This window comes from Xiphophorus maculatus, unplaced genomic scaffold (assembly GCF_002775205.1).
Source record: "Xiphophorus maculatus strain JP 163 A unplaced genomic scaffold, X_maculatus-5.0-male Unplaced_Scaffold_BN000169F, whole genome shotgun sequence".
Taxonomy (NCBI): Eukaryota; Metazoa; Chordata; class Actinopteri; order Cyprinodontiformes; family Poeciliidae; genus Xiphophorus; species Xiphophorus maculatus.
The window spans coordinates 27,280-47,715 of record NW_019369766.1 but is presented as its reverse complement, the minus strand read 5'-3'; the positions used below and the strand labels follow the sequence as shown (position 1 = coordinate 47,715).

Below are 20,436 nucleotides of genomic sequence, written 5' to 3'. Positions count from 1 at the left end.
ATAGTTTTCTACACATAGAAAACGACTTTAATTGTTTCATTGTTGCCAGCTACGATTAGCAGCACTTGCTAATATTGTTTCTCTCTTGCATTTTACGCACACAAGCATTATGCAAGTAGAGGTTATGAGATATTATGTATTACAAGTTTAATTTGAAAAGAACTAGAAGAAAAAAAAATTACTACAGTCTTTATGTGTAAGACGGCCATGTTGGATTTCGAAGTACATTTATGGGCATCTGTTCCCTCATTTCCTTTCTTTTTTTTACTTTTTGAAATATAATCAACAATCTTAAAGCAATATTTTGCTATTTGGTTTTGTATTTTTGTGACCAAACAATCAGTTTCCTATTTATTTGCATCAAATTAAACAAAAACTTTCAGGTATTTTAAGCAGGAAAGATAAACTCGAGACATTTTTCTAAACTCAAAAAAAAAAAAATCCAGTTTATTATTTGTTCCCTTGTGTAAAATGAGTAACACAGAAACAGGCACATTTTTTGGGAGCTAAATATATTAGGGAACATGTAGTGAATCACAGAGATCTGATTTAGGCAGAAAATAAATGAGATGCCCAGAAGATAGAAAAACAAGCTGACATGTCATCAGTGTGCGTCATTGTTCAGTGAAGATGTAAAAAAACAAGTTTTTAAAAAAAATAATAAAAGTATATTAAGTTGGAGAGAGACGGTTATGGTTAAGAAAGTATTGAGTATATTTTATTTTTATTCAGAACTAAGAAAATTGCGGTGATTACATAAAGTAATAATAATAAAAATATATCTCAAAATTTATTTTATTAATATGACGAGTAAAATATAGCTTCATATTGAAGATTTTTAATGTTAACTTAGACATTTGATTATCAATTTAAAGTTATTGGGCTTCAAGGCTTCAATTTAGATTTTTTGAAACTATTTGGTAGATTTTATTATTGAAACCTGTTGGCATGACTTCCTCCAAAAACCTCATTTTCTCTGGAGCTTTTTAAGCTGGTTTAATTCTGTATTGCACAAAGGCTGACATTTTCCGAGCATTAAAGGCTGGAGTGATCCGGCAGGTTGTTAGTAAAAGCCTTGTCTTTCCAGGAAACCTGTTGCTTTTTCACTGCAGTCTGACAGGTTTCTAATTGCTCCTCCAATCTATATCTCTTGAGAACATTCAACAGATTTCTTTAGTGTTTTTAAAACACACACACAATCATAACACGGCTCTCTGTAGAGCAGATCTTCAATACAAACAGCAGTAAACATAATGAGATCTGATGGAGTTCATCCGCTTTGAGCTAGCTGTCACAACAATCGCAGTCAGGAGAGGATAGCTGTCGGGAAATAAAGCTCCAAAATGATCAATAGTTCATATTTTTTATTTTATTCTTGTAAAGGAGCTCAGTAAAAGGAGTAACCTGTGATCCTGTTGTTACCTTTCAGGTAACTCAGTTTGACAAGAGTCAGTTTTTACTGCTGTTCTCCAGACAAAATGGCTGCCTGGAGAAATTATAGCTGTTGGGATTTTCAGCATATAGAATAAAATAAAGAAAAGGAATTTGTGTTGATCTCAGTTCTTGATTCTTCCTCCAACAAAGCATATGTGGGGTCAGACACTAATGTGGGACAAGAAGACCTGGCTAGCTAATTGTTTCCACCAAAATTAGTCTCTGATGTGTCAGGTTGTGGAAACCACTCACAAACGCTTAATTTGTGAATTGTTCACAGTGTAACAAGTGGAAGACGAAGTGTTTCCCCACAAAGAAGGACGTAGTTCTAATTAGCTCTTTAAACCTCAATAAGGTCGATTTTGTGATGCTATAAATAAAGAAAAATCCTATTTTGTTGTTACGTTGACCACTCTATTGAGGGTAAACAGACCGTTGAAATTGAACAAGTTGCTAACCACTTAGCATTAGCTGCTAAGAATCTAGTAGCAGCTGAGATAGAAATCTGTACAGGTGTATTTATTAATAGGTTTTTTTATTGCTTTGAAATCTATTCAATATATATCCTAAATTATTCCACAGATCATTGGATATGGGTCGGATTTATCTGCTGTAAAACATAACCTTTGTTGAGACTCTTCACTGCAAAAACAGAAAGTCTTACCAAGAATTTTTTTTATCTAGTTTCTAGTGCAGATATCTTGGTACACTTGAAATAAGACAAAATTAACTTACATATAACTTTTAAGCAAGATGTAGGCAATTATTTTAAGTCAAATATTCCTTAATATCCTTAATATTCCATTGGGAAATTATTTTACTTATATAATGGAAAAAAATCTCTTGTTATAAGTGAAATAATCTGCAGATGGAACTAGAACTTTTTCATCAATATTAAGGAATTACTGACTTAAAACAAACTCCTATATTGCTGAAAAGGTACTTGTAAGTTAGTATTGTCGTATTTCAAGAGTGCTAAGTAATTTGCATTGGCCATACAGTAATGCATGTTAGTGTCTATTTTTTGCTAAGATTAAATGAATAATTCAGATGTATTCAGAGAACATAACCCAAGTTTATTCCTCCTGTTAGAACCGATTTTATAATAAGTATAATAAGTGATATAGTAATTAAAAGCAGTGTTGGTTTCTGCACATCACTAATTGAAAATACGAACAAGCTTCTTCTATAAAAATCATCCAGCAGCTGAATGATTATTATTTATTCATTCATAAACCAAATAAAATAAAATAATAGTTTTACTCTCTTCAGTCCTGAAAAGTTTCAAACATGGCAACAAATTCGTTTCAATGACAAAACCTTGAGTAATGCATCAGCCTAAACTTTGCTCCTCCTACATCTCCCACTTTATTTGTGAGGGTGGGATGGGCTGAGGGTGTGTGTGTGTGTGTGTGTGTGTGTGTGCGGTAGTACATAAGCAGAGGGAGAGAAAGTGAGACCAGGATAAGACCACAGTGGCTGAGAAGTGATGATCGGTCACACAGCCAGCCGCTGCGCTCTGCTGCTCTGAATCCGGCTGATTATTTTTCACCCTTTCACCGTTTCTCCTCCACTTTTCTTCCTCACGTCGTTTCACTGAAACCAGAGCAACAGGATTGTTTTTGGTGCTTGAGGAGGAGCTGAAAGATGAAAATGGGAAAAAGAAACAGCTGAGATAATCCTGGACCGCTCCAAACATTCCCAAACTGAATCGTTTCCTGCTGCTTTTCATCGGCTTCGTCAGTTTCCTCCTCAGCTTCTTCATGGACAGAGTTTTCATGCGCATGAAGCTGCCAGGATACATCATGGACTAAGAACATGGACAACAGAAATTTACCAAACAGAATCATAGAATCAGTTATAAATAAAGGTGACACTTATCCAAATCTTAACCCATTCAGGACTGGCTGTAACAAAGAGAAGAAGTAAAGATGAACTCCACGGCTCAGCAAGGCTTGATCCCATGCTACCTGAACCAGAGCCTGCGCCTGGGAACTCTGCCAGAGAAAGACGTTTCCAGAGAGGAGAAGGATTCCTCTGCTGGCTGCTACGAGCAGCTGCCGATTTCCACCGAGGTCTTCCTCACTTTGGGCATCATCAGCCTGCTGGAGAACATCCTGGTGATCGCCGCCATCATCAAGAACAAGAACCTCCATTCCCCGATGTACTTCTTCATCTGTAGCCTGGCGGTCGCTGACATGCTGGTCAGCGTCTCCAACGCCTCGGAGACGATCGTCATAGAGCTGATCAACGGCGGCAGCCTCACCATCCCCGTCACGTTAATCAAAAGCATGGACAACGTGTTCGACTCCATGATCTGCAGCTCTCTGCTCGCCTCCATCTGCAGCTTGCTCGCCATCGCCATCGACCGCTACATCACCATCTTCTACGCCCTGCGGTACCACAACATCGTCACCATCCGGCGGGCGTTGCTGGTCATCGCCAGCATCTGGACGTGCTGCACCGTCTCTGGCATCCTGTTCATCATCTACTCGGAGAGCACCATGGTGCTCATCTGCCTCATCACCATGTTCTTCACCATGCTGGTCCTCATGGCGTCGCTCTACGTTCACATGTTCCTGCTGGCGCGCCAGCACATGAAGCGCATCGGTGCCCTGCCGGGCAACGCGCCCATCCAGCAGCGCGCCAACATGAAGGGCGCCATCACCCTCACCATCCTGCTGGGGGTGTTTGTGGTGTGCTGGGCGCCCTTCTTTCTGCACCTCATCCTGATGATCACCTGCCCCAGGAACCCCTACTGCACCTGCTTCATGTCGCACTTCAACATGTACCTCATCCTCATCATGTGCAACTCCATCATCGACCCCATCATCTATGCTTTTCGCAGCCAGGAGATGAGGAAGACCTTTAAGGAGATCTTCTGCTGGTGTATTAGCTTTCTGTGAGACGCTCCAGGTAGTTCATCTGTAATCTGTGTGCAGTGCAAAGCTCCAGGTTTGCAGGATAAGTGGGGTTGATTAGACGGTTGGCTAACAGAGGATTTGTCTGCAGTCCACAATGTTGTGAATCTAAAAGGATGAAGAGCCTGAAATGTCAGTTTTGCAGCAGCACAGATTGAAAATGCTTCGGCATATGATGTTTTTAAAGCACATTAGACAGCTAAGAATGAGATAAGAGACTAACTTTGTTACAACTGAGATTACTTTATGTCTCCATTGGTTTTTGAACATGGAACCATTGGGGTAGGACTTTATAGCATCGCCACATAAGGTGATAATGACATTACTCTTAACTGTAATCATAATATTGACTTATAAGGTGATCATACCTTATAAGGCAACCACAGTATTGCATTATAAAGCGATCATTACATTATAATTATAACTTACCCTTATAAGGTAATCCTGCAATCACAACTCTGTCTTATAAGGTGAGTTTTTCTCTTTAAATTAATCACACCATTGATTTCTGAGGCAACCATAACTTTGCCTTATGATGTAATCAAGGATAAAAATAATGCCTTAAAAGGTAATCATACCATTGTTTACTGACACAACCATGATATTGCCATAAAAAGAGGCCTATTGCTTCATAAGGTTATCATAGCATTTCTGTACATAGCTGTCAAAGATATTTTTATTCAATGATAACATTAATGTATATGTCAATGAAGAGGCTAAAGAAAGAAAGAGGATTGTAATTCTGTTTACCAAAGGGGTGAATCTGTGTGATGACGTCTTGCTGCTTTCCAGATGTTTTTGAATAAATTTAAACTCTACAACATTATTCATGAAGTTCATCTTAGAGCTAAACCAACATGGAAGCTAATTCTGAAGCGCTAAAGCTAAAAACAATAAAATACTGCAGAATTACTCAATGCTATGTTTAGCATTTTATCACTGAGTCGACCAATCACAGATTGTCACATGACACATTGTAAGCCAATAGCGTCCCTTCATCGTCGACCAATCACGCCCTCTCCTGTACTCGCTTTTTTTTTTCATTTTTGGTCACCTTTATTCAACTGAAAGTTTACAAAACAGCCAAATAAATTAGTGTTTTAAAACTTAATTCAGTTAAAGGAAGCTAGGTGTGCTAAATGTTTGCAAGTTTAGCAAAGACGCTAAACGAAGCATTAGCTCTGCTACTAATAGCAGAGCTAATTATAATGTGATTGTGCTAATTGCAATGCGCTAATTAGCACATTAGCAGGTTAGCGGAAGTATACCCACCGCTTTGATTTCATCACAGCACAAATTTCAAGAACAGTATTGGTCTCTTTCCAGCACAAATCAGCTAAACTTTATTATTAAACTATTTTCTTTTATAGCAGACTTTCAGTACCAAATAAGAATTGTTTACTTCAAACCCTCAGGCAAAAAAGTAATGTCATTAAGTTAAAAGTTGTCAAAAAAAGTTTTTTAGCACAATGTTGAGCTAAAAAAATAATCTGAAATATTTGATGGCACCATTCACAGGTTCAAACAGGGTAAAAAAAATCTACTTGTTTCTGATCTACGCTCTTGTAAGTTTGTGTAAGTATTTGTGTAAATTTGCACATTTGAGTTATTCACACTGGCACCTTTAAGCATGTGGTTATAAGTAAGTCTATTTTTCAGTGTGTTTGTGTGAAAGGGAGGAGTATAATTAATGTAGGTTTTCTCTGTGTGTCTGACCTGCTGCTTTTTTAAATCTTTGCCTTAATGGTGTTGCACTGTGATATAAAAAGAAACCGTATTCTGTATGAAAGTGTCTCAGAAAAAAAAGATTATGTACAGTTTTGATGTTTTAAGTGTTGCCTTTTTAATGTGCACCTCTGTAAACTTGAATTGCATTCAAACGCTCACAAAACGCACAAGAGAACAGATGTAAACAGGGTGTCTTATCAGCTCCGCCTGACATGTGACTCATGCAACTGAAAAACATGTTTTGTATTTTTTTTCCCATCAGTGCGTACTGTGAATCACTGCTGCTGTGACTTGAATAAATCATAATGCAACCTGAGCCGCAGATCTGTATGTAACTTTACTCTGATTTTGCACAAAACTGAGATAAAACTCAACGTTTCCTTCAGTTTGGGAGGAAATCCAACCTTCAGATCGCAAACCATTAAATTATGGCTTCCAGAAATCTCTGTAGGTGATGAATAATCACTTCGTCTTCAGGAGGATTTTATATATTGCAGCTATTCAATCTGATAAAGCCAATTAATTTTTATCTTTCTTTACAGCCTTGAATGGCACCTGAAAAACCTTCAGTGATGCTTTTAAAGCAGTGGCAGAAGCAAGAAATTGAATTATTTCCAATGTCAAGACAATTTCAAATTAGTTTTGGTTGATACGAAATTAAAAATGCAACAGATGCAACATCTTAGTAGATCAAGAAAAAGAGATTGCAAAATCACCCAGAACTGGAAAAGGTTAATAGAATAAAGTCGGGAAAACTGACTTTGTTATATTTCTTTTTCAGCAATAACATAGATGCTAACTAGCTAGCGAGGGTAATGTTTCAGCTAGTCAACAGTACATAATACAGATGTCTGCGTACGACTCAAACTTATGCCTGACAGAAAAGGCATGTGAGGGAAAAACCATAGATTACGCATGATTAGACAATTCTGGCAAAAATTTAATACCTGTGATTATTGTATTTAAGGCCAAACTACATTTTTTACCTGGATTTAAGGCATTTTAAGGCCTTAATTTTAGATACTTGAATTTAAGGCTTTTGTAAGGTGCTATTGCAGGTCAGGCTGCAAACGACAGCTTTAGCTCCTCTTCCTCATCCCTGTGGTCCTACTGCCATCTGCAGAAAAGCACTGCTTGGTTAGAAACAACCAATCAGGGCCAGGATGTCTGTCATTGCTCTAGCTGCCAGCATAACCTATCATAAATGCTAGGTCCTATTAGTATGTAGACCAATGACCGCAAATAAACAGTTTAAGTCGTTTCTCTGACACAATCACATTTAAGAGTGAGTATGTGAGGTTGATTGGCAGCACTAAGACCCGCCTCCTGGCTCTGATTGGTTGCTTTTGGTGCATTTCTCCAGACGACAATAATACCTCAGGGAAGAGGTGGAGGACATCGATCTTTTCACAGATTAACTGTCTCAAAACAAACTGTCACAACATAGTGACAGTTTTAAGAAATATGTTAAAAATATTATTTTATTCTGATTGTTTTGGCTACAACTATAAAGTTTATTTTGTGTGAGATTCATCTGAATAATTTATTTTGATGTATTTAATGTTGAAAATCTTTTGTTAAAAGAGTGTTACATTTATCAAAATATTTTCTACATCCTGTAAATTCCTCCTTCATTTTGATTTTAAGTTTAAATCCCCACAGTAATCTACAATATGGGGGATTTGGAGCAGGAGAGCTTTTATCCACATTAATATATTTTAATAGCTGGATAAGTCGTCTGAAAGCTTTTACTTGTGAGAGGTGTTTTCTATTTTCTTTGTTAGCTAAGCTGTTTGCATTTGAGGGTCTCTGCTGGGTCACCCAGAACGAAACAAATCCATCAGGAAGACTTAGGTGAAAGAAAATACAAAACTTTGCTCATTTAGGCTGAAAAACATTTCTTGGAGGGCAGAAGCATAGAAGCCCCTCAGGGGGGATAAACAAAACCCTAAGCCTCCACTGCAACGGGGTTTATGGTGAGGATGAAGATTTGAATGTTTGTTTTTATCAGGTGAAAGAAAAACATCTTTATTCTTTTTATCTATTACTAACTTTACTCACTTGTTCCCTCTATCACGAACAACAAAAGACTATCAAAGTTAAAGCACGACAAATAAACACTTCTTCAGAGCACAAATCTGAAAACTTTGGCTAAAATTTGGTAAAATTATGACTTATTGGAACCAATAGATGGAAATTTGTGTAAAGTTGAGTTCATTCTTTACTACATTTGGACAGTGTGCTAAAATGTTCAAGTAATATGCATAATTTAAACTACAAAAGTACCTGTAAAGATTTTTTAAAATAAATTTAGGACTAAATTACAACACCTCCATTTTTATTCCTACTTAAAATAGATTGAATAAAAAATAGACATAGTCAAAATATCTGTGCCATTTAACTGTAAAGTTGGAGAGAAAAAAATCCTATAGGAGCCTAGTAATTGTATTTTTTTCAGTTTACACAAATACAAAATAATATGTGATGAAATAATAAATATTTTGTAAGTGATAAGAAAACATTTACATTTATGGTGTCAGAATTTTACAAATAGCTAAAAATGACACTTTTGTTGACATCAATCAATTTCTTTGAGGAACTGATCTTCTATTCTGAGCATAAAACACCCCAGTTTATCTACATAGTTTTGCACTTTTGTTCTAGAAACAATAAAATAAAACAGAATATTCTTAGATGAATCAGTTAAATATAGTATAAAATATATATGAGTCTATAAATTATGTTTTCTATGTATGATAGTGTCAAAATACTCGTACATTTTGATACAAAAGTATATTAATGAATAGTAATAAAGAGTTGAAATTAAAAAAGTAACCTCACTCCTTTTTGGACAGGTACGGTAGCTAAAATGACTGATTCTTATGTGTAAAGCATTGCTTTTTTTATGATTTGTTAAAAACAATAATAAAGAAATAAAAAAATAACTGTTATGAGAAACGCTCTAGCTGTTGAGCAAATGATGAAATTGATGTGAGAAACAAACCAAACCGTCTAAAAAACGGTCAAATTCTCACAGCTGTGCAGAAGCAGTGAGCTGCTTCATCTCTGGCTCTTCAGGGTGTCACTTATCAAACAGCATCTTTAAGCCAGGAGTCCTGCTGAATCCTGATGTGCTGGAGAGAAACGCCACAACCAGCGTTATCAGTCAGAGCCTCGCCTCACTGCCTTCCAAACAGCCAATGAACCAGCAGATCGGACCACCGATCGCCACCGCGTTGTGGCTCCGCGTTATTCTTTACGCTTGATTTAAGGCTGAAAAATGTATTATTTTTAGGATATTTCATCGTTTTGTGCTCTGCTGCCTCCGGCTCTTATCAGACGGCGCTTCTGGGGATTTGTACTCGAAGCTGCTTGCATTAAATTAGTCCGTGTTGACTCTGCGCCTGGCATCCCCAGCCACGGCAAATAATGCTGGAATTTATTTCCAAGTCAGGGCCTCAGTTAAGGTCAATTAGTGCTTTCATTTGGATTGCTGAAAGAAAGCACAAGCAGTGTCCTTTGTTAGAAAGTGATAATTCCCTGATACAAACCTGTCAGACTGCAACCGAAAATGATTTTGTGTCATATTTAAAGACGTAAATAGTAATAATCATTAGGCTTAATCTTAACCATTTTTGGTTAAATTAGATTAAATCTTTGTATTACGTAAGTGAGTCTTTCACACCGGTCCTTTTATTTCACTTTAATCAAACTCTAGTTCATTTGTCTAGAACAGGGGTGTCCAAAGTGTGGCCTGGGGGCCATTTGTGGCCCTTGGAACACTTCTGTATGGTCCCCCGACTGCAGTTGCTAAAGACAAAAGGGAAATCCTACAAATGCCGCTCCATTTTTGTTTGCATTTTGTAAAGAAGGAAGTTGCGCTCAGTTTCTTCTTCAGATGTTTTCATGTCTTTTCCTTCAGTTGTTTTTGGTGCAGCGCCCCCACAGGCGAGGAGGGGAACAGGTTTTTCAAAGAGTTTGGTTCATTTGACTCAGTGCAGTGTGAAAGAGAACCACAGCAGCTGAAAATGTAACAAATGTGGAGGTTTTGGTATCCGAATTGAGTCTATTAGAGTACTGGGTGGAAAAACTTTTAAGATATGTCATACAAACAAAACACAGGGCTAGTAAAGTTCATGTTGACTTTTCAAAATGTGGTTTAAAGTGTGGTCTACTGTATATAACCACACAGAGTAAACTCTCACCTATTTGCAGTTTAGTATTTGGAGATTTTTTCATAAAGCAAATGTAAAATACAGCTGAAATACCTCAACGCAAAGCTACTTGACATGCTACTGGCTATCATTGAAGCAGCCAATCCAGGAATGCCAATTATTTTTCTTGCTGCTTTTTGGCTGAACTTTCAAGAGTGGAGATAAGGAAGAGCGTAGATGTTAGCTAACAGATTTTCATAGCAACTTTCCACAACTAGAATGAATCAAGGCAAAGTTTCCAAACTTGGAATCGTAGGTAAAATCAGAGTCTTAAATGATTTAATTTTTCCACATATTCTTACCTATAAACGAAGAGAGGTGCATATAAACAGATTTAGTTTGAACATTTAATCTTTCATGGTTACAATAAGGGATCTCTTACATAAATCACATCCAGACTGTAGAGTATTTCTTCACTCAGAAATGTGAATGCGTGGTGAAAGTCATTTGGATGTGATATAAACCTCGTTGGAGCAGAACCAGAGTTGGAGCCGTTCTAATCGATGCACCTCTATCAGGGAGGTGACAGCTGTTGTGTGGAGTGAAAATGCTAAGTCTGCAGGTGGTTAATCACTGTTATATCACAAGTGGCTGAAGCGTTCATTTTCAGTCCTTTCAGTTTTATCTGCCTGTTGTTATAGGAAAAATCAGACACAAATCAACGTAGCAGTAACACGATAAGACTAATTCCAGCGCTAACAAGAGACGTTCAAGCAGTGATGGAGTCATTAGCAAGTAACATTTGCACATAAACACAGATCAAGGCTAAATCACATTGTTTTAAATTAAAAAACATTAGTCAGTGCCTCTAACGATAAAAATGAAAATTATTGAAGTGAGGAGAATTATGATTTGAAAGACAGAACATGAAAACTGCAAACATTTGTTGGATGAAATGATTTAAAGCTTTACAAGTGGTGTCTCTAACCTTATAGTCCAGTAGATTCGGTTCAATTTGGGACCAAAATTGCAACATTTGTTACATGTTCAGCTGCTGCGGTTCTTTTTCACACTGCGCTGAGTCAAACGAATCAAACCCCTTTGCAGCGTCCTCTCCTCACCTGTGGGGGCGCTGCACCAAAAACAACTGACGAACACAACACAAAAACCTCTGAAGAAGACACTTGAGCGCAACTTCCATCTTCATAAAATGTAAACAAAAATGGAGTGGTATCAACTTTTAGCAGTTGTAGGATTTGTCTTTTAAAAGACATTTCTCCCATTAGCGCTAAACTAGCATGTTTGTTTTACTTCTATTTACCCAGAATGCCCTGCATTGAGTACCTAGTTCATTTGGCAGATTATTTCACTTATTACATGGGAAAAATTTCTTGTAATAAGTTAAATAATCTGCCAATGGATTTAGTACTTTATCATCAATATTAAATACTTATTGACTTAAAAAATGTCCTATATTTTGCTGAAAAGTTACTTTTAAGTCAGTTTTGTACTAAGATATTTTCACAAGAAACAACAGACAATACTTGTATATGTATTGTTGCTGTTTGTATTTTGTATTTTTGTTTCATCTTGGAAATTAGATATCAACAAGACAGTAAAGGTCAAATATAATAATAGATATTAAAAATCTTAGAAAAATAATTACTTTATTCCCACATTACAAATTAACTCCATTCCCATTATCAGCCACAACAATGTAGATGAATCAAATTAAATAAAATGACATGATATCCTTGTAATGAATTAATTGGACAAATTCTTAATGGAAAATTTGAACTTTTCTGCCTCTGGTGGATCAAACGTCTGATAACAGGGAGTTTATGGAAGCTTGATGTTATTCATCAGACAGTTTAATGAGTTTGTCCCGGCTGATTCACAGAACATCTCATGAGATTTCCAGACATGAACGGCTGAGCCGGGCGGTTAATACTAATGTGTCCGGCCTTTGATTCTGCCACGCTGTAGCGTCACATATCAAAATCAGCCGAGTCCCGGTAGATTTCAGCGCAACAACTAATGTTACGTTGGAGCTGAAGTGAGCAGTTAAGTACCGGGGCGCTAATAAAAGCCAGCGACCCTTTAGAAATTTCATCTTTGTAGAAGATTCAATCTCTGGTAATTATCTTTTTCTCTCCTGTCCATGGGGTGAAGTGTCTGGAGGAAGAAACATCTGATTTATTATTTTCTCGTAATAGACACCAGCTATTTTCAATTCTTTGGACGCTGCATGAGTTTTGTGTTTATATTAAGATACTAAAAAGCACCAAACTGTTCTGGATAAATGAAATGTATTACTGGATGCTAATTTTGTGACTCCACAGCAAACGTAGAAACATGTCGATTTCCAATTTACATTTTAATTATTCTGAACAATTCACTTTCTCCACGTTTGTATACGTCCATTTGAGTTTCTACCGCTTCCAAAAGCAGCCCAATCACTTAAAGAAAGACATCCGCCTGTTTTTTAGCAGTAGGTTAATGTTTTCGTTGCCTGGAAAATGATCTCTTTCAAAAGCCTTCAGATTGTTGAGTCACATTATAGGGGCACTGCACGGTTACCTAGCAACCCCACCCAAGCATAGCCCCGTTACCTAGCAACCCAAGCAGAACTCCAGCACTTTTGGTCAAGTGGTTTGTTTTTTCAATCAAGTCAAGTTTATTTGTACAGCACATTTCAGCAACAATGCAGTTAAACAGTACACGTTGTTTTTTTTGGCAAAAAACATAATAACATAAGCCATTATTTTTGAAAGGTAACAATAAGCAAAAATAAGATATAAGTTTTACCTGGTCAACAATAAGCAAATTTTTAATGAAATCTGTAAATTTCATTAAAAATTTATTTTTTTTGAAGATCCAAAATATAAAAAGGGCTACCGACTTTTGAGTTATTAAAAGAAAAAGACAATTTCCAAATGTTTCGGTCATTCTTGACTTGTGGTCAGATTATTTCATGGGTCACAATTTAGACCCTGATTGAAAGTAGCTCAGTGTTTCGGTTGTTTTGCAGTTTTCTTGAAGTTTGTTCCAGATTAGAAACTGAATGCCATCTCTTTATCAGCGGTTCTGATAAATCAGTCGTTCTCGGTTTATAGAAAGTAAAACTGGTGGTAATAGGAAGTAAAGAGCCATTTGGGAGCCAGATGAGCCTTAAGGGAGAACCGGGCCAAATGACTCAGAATCTGGAAAAAGAGACTTGACTCCCACCGCTGCTCAGAAACAGCTTGTTGCTATGGTAACGATTTGAACCATTTAATTAGCGGCGTACGAGTAAAGGTGAAACAAACACGTTGAGAAAAGTGTGAATGGCTGTTACTCAGTGTTTATGGTCATAACAAAAATAATTTTGCATCTTAGACATTTTCACCCTTTAGCTCATCAACATGTTCATTCACTGATTATCAACATGCTTCACATGAAAGGTCCTAATTAAATCATTACTTACTTTTAGCCATCATTCTTATTAAAAACATTTGAAAAAATGTCTCTGACTGTTTCAACATTTCCACATCTTATCACAACTACAAACTTTAATATATTTTCAGTAATATGTTATGAGAAAAATCAACGCAATGTAGTGTTGCAGGATCAGATGTTTTTCAACACTTTTTAACAAATAAAAATTATGAAGTGTGGCATACGTTTGTGTTCTGCCACAAAAGGATTTAGATCAATGCATATCTAGGTGTTAGAACGGCCTAGTTAAAGTCTAGACCTAGCTTCAATTTACAATTGTTGCCAAGACTTAGAAACCGCTGGTTTCTAAACTACTGAGTTAGAGCCATTTTGAAATAAAGAATGGTTTAAAATGTCCATCATAATTATGTTCAACTTTATATTTGTCTGGCATATAAAATAAATTAAAAACTAAAGTCTGCATTTATTCTGTATCTAACACTGTAGTTTTAAGATATATGCACAGAAACTAACAGCTTATTGTAAATTAATTAAAGACTTAATATGCTTTCGATCAAAGAGCCTGAAAAATAGTGAAAGTAACATGTTTATTTTTGCCAACTGTCCACCAGGAGACTTGGAAATGTTTAATCTTGTATGTCTTATGACAAAAGCAGATATTACTGTGTTCTTATCGCCTTCTAACATTTCAAAAGTGTAATGAAATCAAATCTAGGAGTAGATCTGGATATTAAGACCTTTATGGAGGAGGAAGTGAGTCGAAATCTCCTCGACGTTGGAAAAGTCAAGTATCGCCTAAATGAGTGCAGAAGGCCTCTCCAGCTCAGAGCTCTACTTAGTGTAAATAAAATAATGTTCCTGTGGAGCGCCAGTTTCCTCTCAAAGGTTTGATCAATATTTACTCCAGCAGCAAAGCAGCAAACCTCTGCCAGTCTGCGTGGCGAAGTCGGCTGCGGTGCTCTGAATGCAGATCGGCTTAAAGCTTGACAGACCGCCCTCTGAGGGGTCAGAGGTCAAAGAAAGCACTCTGAGTTGACAGCAGTCACCATGCTTTTCTGTGGTTTTACCGTTCTTGCTTTCGTTTTATGCATGACTGCCAGCAATCTCAATTATCCTCTGGGTATAAAACAAGCCCTGGAAAACATGAATATTTAATGCAGCTGAACAAAATCACTGCCATGTGGTTTCTGTGTTCCAGCTGAATGAGATACAGAATGAGGAAGATCTCTGATGCATGAAACGATGCTTGTTCTGTTACACAGTAGATCACTAAAGTCATTAAACATGGCAGCAAATGAGGGCTGAGCTCAACAGAACCACCAGGAACCGAAAACTTTCTGCTGCAGTCAGAGTTTTTATCCAGACTGTTAAACTACTTTGGATGTTAGATGGTCTTTATTTTATTTATTTATTTAAAACATGATAGCAATATAAAATCACACACATGGACAAGGAATGCAAAATACATTTTCTACCACAATAATCTTAACATGCTTGAAACAGTTGACCATAAACAGCACAATTTTACATTTCAAAAATAAATATGTTTATTTGAAACATGAATCATTTCTAAAAACCTCAGGTTTTTGATCAAATGTTTAGACGGTAGGATCAGGTGTTTTTGTGGGGGGAGTTTTTTTGGCCATATTGAAATTGGTTGATTTTGCAAAACTGCAATGGAAACGCTTTTTTTGAAACACCCTAGTCACATGATCAACAACCAGATGGTGCAAACCAAAAAGAAGACAACAGGAAGTAGTTGGAGGATGATGGCATTTTTTAACAAACTATTTAAAATTTTTAAATATACCCACCCATTCAATAGCTTGTTGGGACAAATAGCAAACCAGCATCAATGATCAAAACTTAATGCATTTAGCGGTTCGTTCCTCCTTAGTCCGCTTTAATCAGACTCCAGTCCACTTGTAGAGAAAGGTGGTGCATTTGAGGATGTGTTAATGCGTAATTGGACCAAAAAAGTGAACTCTGGTCGGCCTACGAACTTCGGTCTTGGTTTGTAGTCCACCTCCTGCCCCAGAAGCAGGACGTGGACTACCCCCCATGGCATTCTGGGTAAATACAACCAAAACAAACACAAGAGTCTAGCACTAGCAAGAGAAATGGCTCGTGGTCTATTACCAAAGACAAAAGAGAAATCCTACAACCACTAAAGTCTGTTATTACACCATATTTATTCAATTTAGTAAGTTAATATGAAAGTCAGTTTGGTTCTGGTAACTTAATGGGCAACCAGTTGTTGACTTTGAATCTTTCAGCTGGCAGCAGATCTGCATGACAGGCATTTTGCTCTAGGAGGTTAAACTCGAGTCATACTTCAGTGTTTCTTAGATTCCTACAGGAGATGAGGTTTGGTTAAAACCAAGACTTTGATTATACCAGTTTCCTACTCTTTGATATAATATTTTACCTAAACTCATAAAGTCATTGTTTAAGAAATTAAACCAGCCCCTCATGTTGAACATCACTTATTTTTCAGTTTGCATTCAAATAATATGTTGATAAAATCCTCCAACCTTGGTAGAAAGATTTAATTAAACAAAATTCAGACTCCACAGAGATGGATAAAGAGAGATAAATGCAAATCAATGCCTCCTCAATTGATTTTTACTGAATATTTTTCAGCTTTTACACCCTGACACACAGATCACAGATGCCAAGATCGTTGATTATTCACATATTTTAAATATAAATGGAGCAAATATGCTGCAGCAGCTCCTTCTATGTAACGTGATTACAGTCCCTACCAGACTAATCTCAGACTTTAATCATTAAAGATCAGTGGATTATTACAAACTTCCTCTGAGTTAGAATGGATTCAAACTTAGTTTCAGAAATGAACAATATGAAATTGTCATAAATCTTATGATCTGCTCTCTCCTTTTGGTTCTGGGAGTCGAGTTTAGCGCAGTTCATTCTAAATCCATTCTGCCTGAACGTTTGATCCCAGTTTGGAGTGGAAATCAGTGGCTTTTCAGGAGATAGAAATCCTGATGATGTTCAGTCTGTACTTAAGTTTTTTTGTAACTGTCTTGTCTCCACATTTGATTGTTGAACAACTGAGGCCCATTTTCTGCTATACTGGACAAGTGGGACTGGCGCAGTACCTTTAAAATCCATTTCTGTGGCCTGGTGTGGCTTCATGCTGAAAGGGATAAGAGCCAGTTGAGTTGAGTTTTTTATTGTTCGTGCTTTTGATTGTTTTCATAACTTGGTTTGTTCGTCCAAACTACATCTTTTCTTGGAAGCATGAAGGGCATCTGCCTCCAACATTGAAACACATTTTTTTCAGATGATTGACATTTTGAGTATAGGATTTCCTTGGATTGTTCCTTGGATTTCCTTGGATTGTTCATCCCTGCAGGTTTCCATGACTACAGCGTTGATAGTGAGATAATAGTGGCTCAATGGGAAGTTAATAAAAGAAGCAGAAAATGCCATTCTTATGGTTCATATGTTGTTGTATGTGAGTGTTATATAATCATAAGTCAAGTTTATTTCTACAGCACATTTCAGTGTTTCAGCATCTTTTCAGTTTTCTGGAAGTTTGTTCCAGATAAAAGGATTAAAGATAAACACCTGGATGAGTTTCTCTAGATGTTACGGCGACATTAGTCTTCAGGTGACAGAAGGTTGACTTTGTAACCATATTTATGTGTCGTTGAGGACTGGACTGGAGAGTCCGACCCAACTCTCCAGTCGTTTCAGTAATATGCCAAGAAAAGCTGCACTGAGGTCCAACAGAACCAGTACTGTGGATCTTCCACAGATGGATGTCATTCTACACTTTGACTAGAGCAATTTCATTGCTGTAGTAACCATGGAAACCGGACTGAAAGACGTCAACTGATCATTGTTAGGAAGCTATTGAAACTGATTTTTCAATAATTTTGCAAATAGATGCAAATATTTTTCTTCTCAAACACTAAGTACCAATGGTAAAATAAAAAAATTAAAAGATGTTATTCCTATAAATACACTCTTACTCATAGCTCTTATGGAACATAAATAAAAAGTATCTTAACAACAGAGAGAATGTTGAGCAGCTTTATGTGCTAATTATACCTCTGAGGTTTAAGAAATAACATCACTGCTGAAAAAGATCATTTTAGATAACCTTACGAGTTTCTGTCAGAATAACAAGAACATCATTAAATCAGCTGGAAATTGTGACACTTTCACATTTGTTTTTGTTCTACAAAAATAATCTTCATGAGTTTATTGTTCTGTTAATTAAAAACAGAACAAAATGGATTTCCTAAAAACCAAGTTAACTCCAAACCTAAACAGCTTGTAAAATCACAATGCATATTAGTCTTCAGGTTTTTATCACAACACATCGATTGTTTTCATTTTAAGTCATTCGGTTGAATGTTTGTCACTCTGTTTGATGACCCAGTTTGTTCTAAGCTTCAGTTCACACATAGACACCTTCACATTTGACCTTATATTTATATATACTGGCATAAAAACCAATGAGTGCAAGCTGCAAACAAAGCCCACATCATCACTCCTCCACTCTCATGCTTGACATTTGCTACAACATTTTTGCTAATATGCTACATTTGGTTTTCTCCAAACATAGTGCTGAGCATATAATTTGGTCTAAAAGGACATTTTTCGAGATGTATTATTTTGATGTAGCTTTTCAAAAGCTAAAATTGTGAGAAAAGTCTTCCTCCTGGTAACTTTTTCAGTCTTTTTGAGGTCCGTTTTTCAAATTGTCGCATCTTTGTTTTGATATTACAGTGAATTTGCTGCTACATTAACTCCTGGACAAACTGGTGATTGTTTTATATGTCGTCTGTTTGTAAATAAACTGTCTCAGAATACAACAACTGACTTCACACTGCAAAAATACAAAATGTTAAAATTATTTTCAGGCTAATTTCTAGTCCCAATTTCTTACTACATTTGAAGTACAACAAAACAATTTTTTAAGAAACTTTTCAGCAAGAAATAGGAGCTTGTTTTAAGTCAGTAATTCATTAATATTAATTTTAAAAAATTACTAGTTCCATTGGCAGATTGTTTCACTCATAACATGGGAAAATGTCTTGTTATAAGTAAACTTATCTGCTAAAGGAACCACAAACTTTCTCATCAATATTAAGGAATTATTTACTTAAAATAAACCCCTAAATATTGCTGAACAGTTACTTAAAAGCTAGTTTTGTCTTATTGGGGCCTGCCATGCAAAGCAATGGCAGGAACCTATTGCTATTGTCGGAGAAAGTGTTTCTTTATTGGGGCCTGCCATGCAAAGCAATGGCAGGAACCTATTGCTATTCTCCCAAGAAAAGTTTCTTTATTATTATTATTATTGGGGCCTGCCATGCAAAGCAATGGCAGGAACCTATTACTATTGTCGGAGAGAAGCGTCTCTTTATTGGGGCCTGCCATGCAAAGCAATGGCAGGAACCTATTACTCTACACCCAACAAAGTGTCTCTTTATAATTCTTTATTTTTCTTCCGTAACCGTTAATGCGGCTCGTACCGCTGGGTGCACACCTACAAATGAGGTATCAAAACGTGCAGAAAATTCACGCCATTGGAGCTATTACTTGTGGTGGGATTTGGGCTTAACGTGGCGACATAATTCGCAAAAAACTACGAAAAAAACCCCATTATAACTCAATGGGAAAAATCCTAGAAATACCCTATTTTTGAGGATTTGCTGTGTCGTCACAAATTCACGTAGAAATGCCATTCAAATTTCATTTTGTAGATACGTCTGTGATCTCTTCGAAAGTGAAGACGGCTCGTCGATACCAGTTACGGTTTGTCCACAATTTGCCTCTAAGCGACCCAAACTTTCTCATTTTTGCTGAAATTACAGTGACAGCCCATCTCGGTTCATATCTGGGCACAACATTTCTTTCTCTCATCACTGTAAATGCTCTGAGTGAGGTACAGATATGAATCTCGGGACTATCGCAGAAGACACATTGAACTGTCATACGCTCGAAACGCTTTTCGAATATGTATTACGGTTCCCGAACAAGAAGGATTTGTTTCCAATGCTTTTTTTCAGTAAAGTGTGTTTGCTCAAACACACTTGTGTGTTTGAGAGCTCACAGCTCAGAGCTCACACCTGCTGAGACCATTATTTGCCATAGCAACGGAACTCAAGAGGCTATTGGCTGCTGATTTGGACTACGAATACGCATCACTGTAGTTCTATCTATCCTCAGTTGAAACAGATCAGGACTGAGAACTGGCCTTTAGAACTACTGCTGCTATGGGCTGTATATAACTGATTTAACTCAGTAACTGTTACACATGGGATTAGTTTGGAACTTTAAAATGGAGCATAATAATAATTTCAAAATAAAAGCCTTGAATAGTTTTACATCAGGTAATTGCTGTTTTTGGCTTTATTTGACGTTTTCATCCAAAGCACTGTTACACATGGGATTACTTTGGAACTTTAAAATGGAGAATAATAATAATTTCAAAATAAAAGCCTTGAATATTTTTACATCAGGTAATTGCTTTTTTTGGCCGTATATGACTTTTTCATCCAAAGCAATGTTACACATGGGATTAGTTTGGAACTTTAAAATGGAGAATAATAATTTCAAAATAAAAGCCTTGAATATTTTTACATCATGTAATTGCTGTTTTTGGCTTTATGTGACTTTTTTATCCAAAGCACTGTTACACATGGGATTAGTTCGGAATTTAAAATGGAGCATAATAATAATTTCAAAATAAAAGCCTTGAATATTTTTACATCAGG

The 20,436-nt window shown here is 36.6% G+C and overlaps 1 protein-coding gene and 1 long non-coding RNA gene across 2 annotated transcripts in view; both read left to right on the top strand.

The window, feature by feature from the left end:
- LOC111607891 overlaps positions 1-20,436 on the top strand; it is a 46,806-nt gene that overhangs the window by 9,593 nt on the left and 16,777 nt on the right. The window lies entirely within an intron of this gene.
- Positions 2,816-6,399, top strand: LOC111607889 (melanocortin receptor 4-like). Its single transcript, XM_023330069.1, has one exon. It carries the CDS (start codon positions 3,366-3,368, stop codon positions 4,338-4,340), a length of 975 nt encoding a protein of 324 aa, XP_023185837.1. The 5' UTR covers positions 2,816-3,365; the 3' UTR covers positions 4,341-6,399.

Bases quoted from the DNA above. Each gene is read 5' to 3' on its own strand.
- LOC111607889 (XM_023330069.1), top strand. From the start codon at position 3,366: ATGAACTCCACGGCTCAGCAAGGCTTGATCCCATGCTACCTGAACCAG.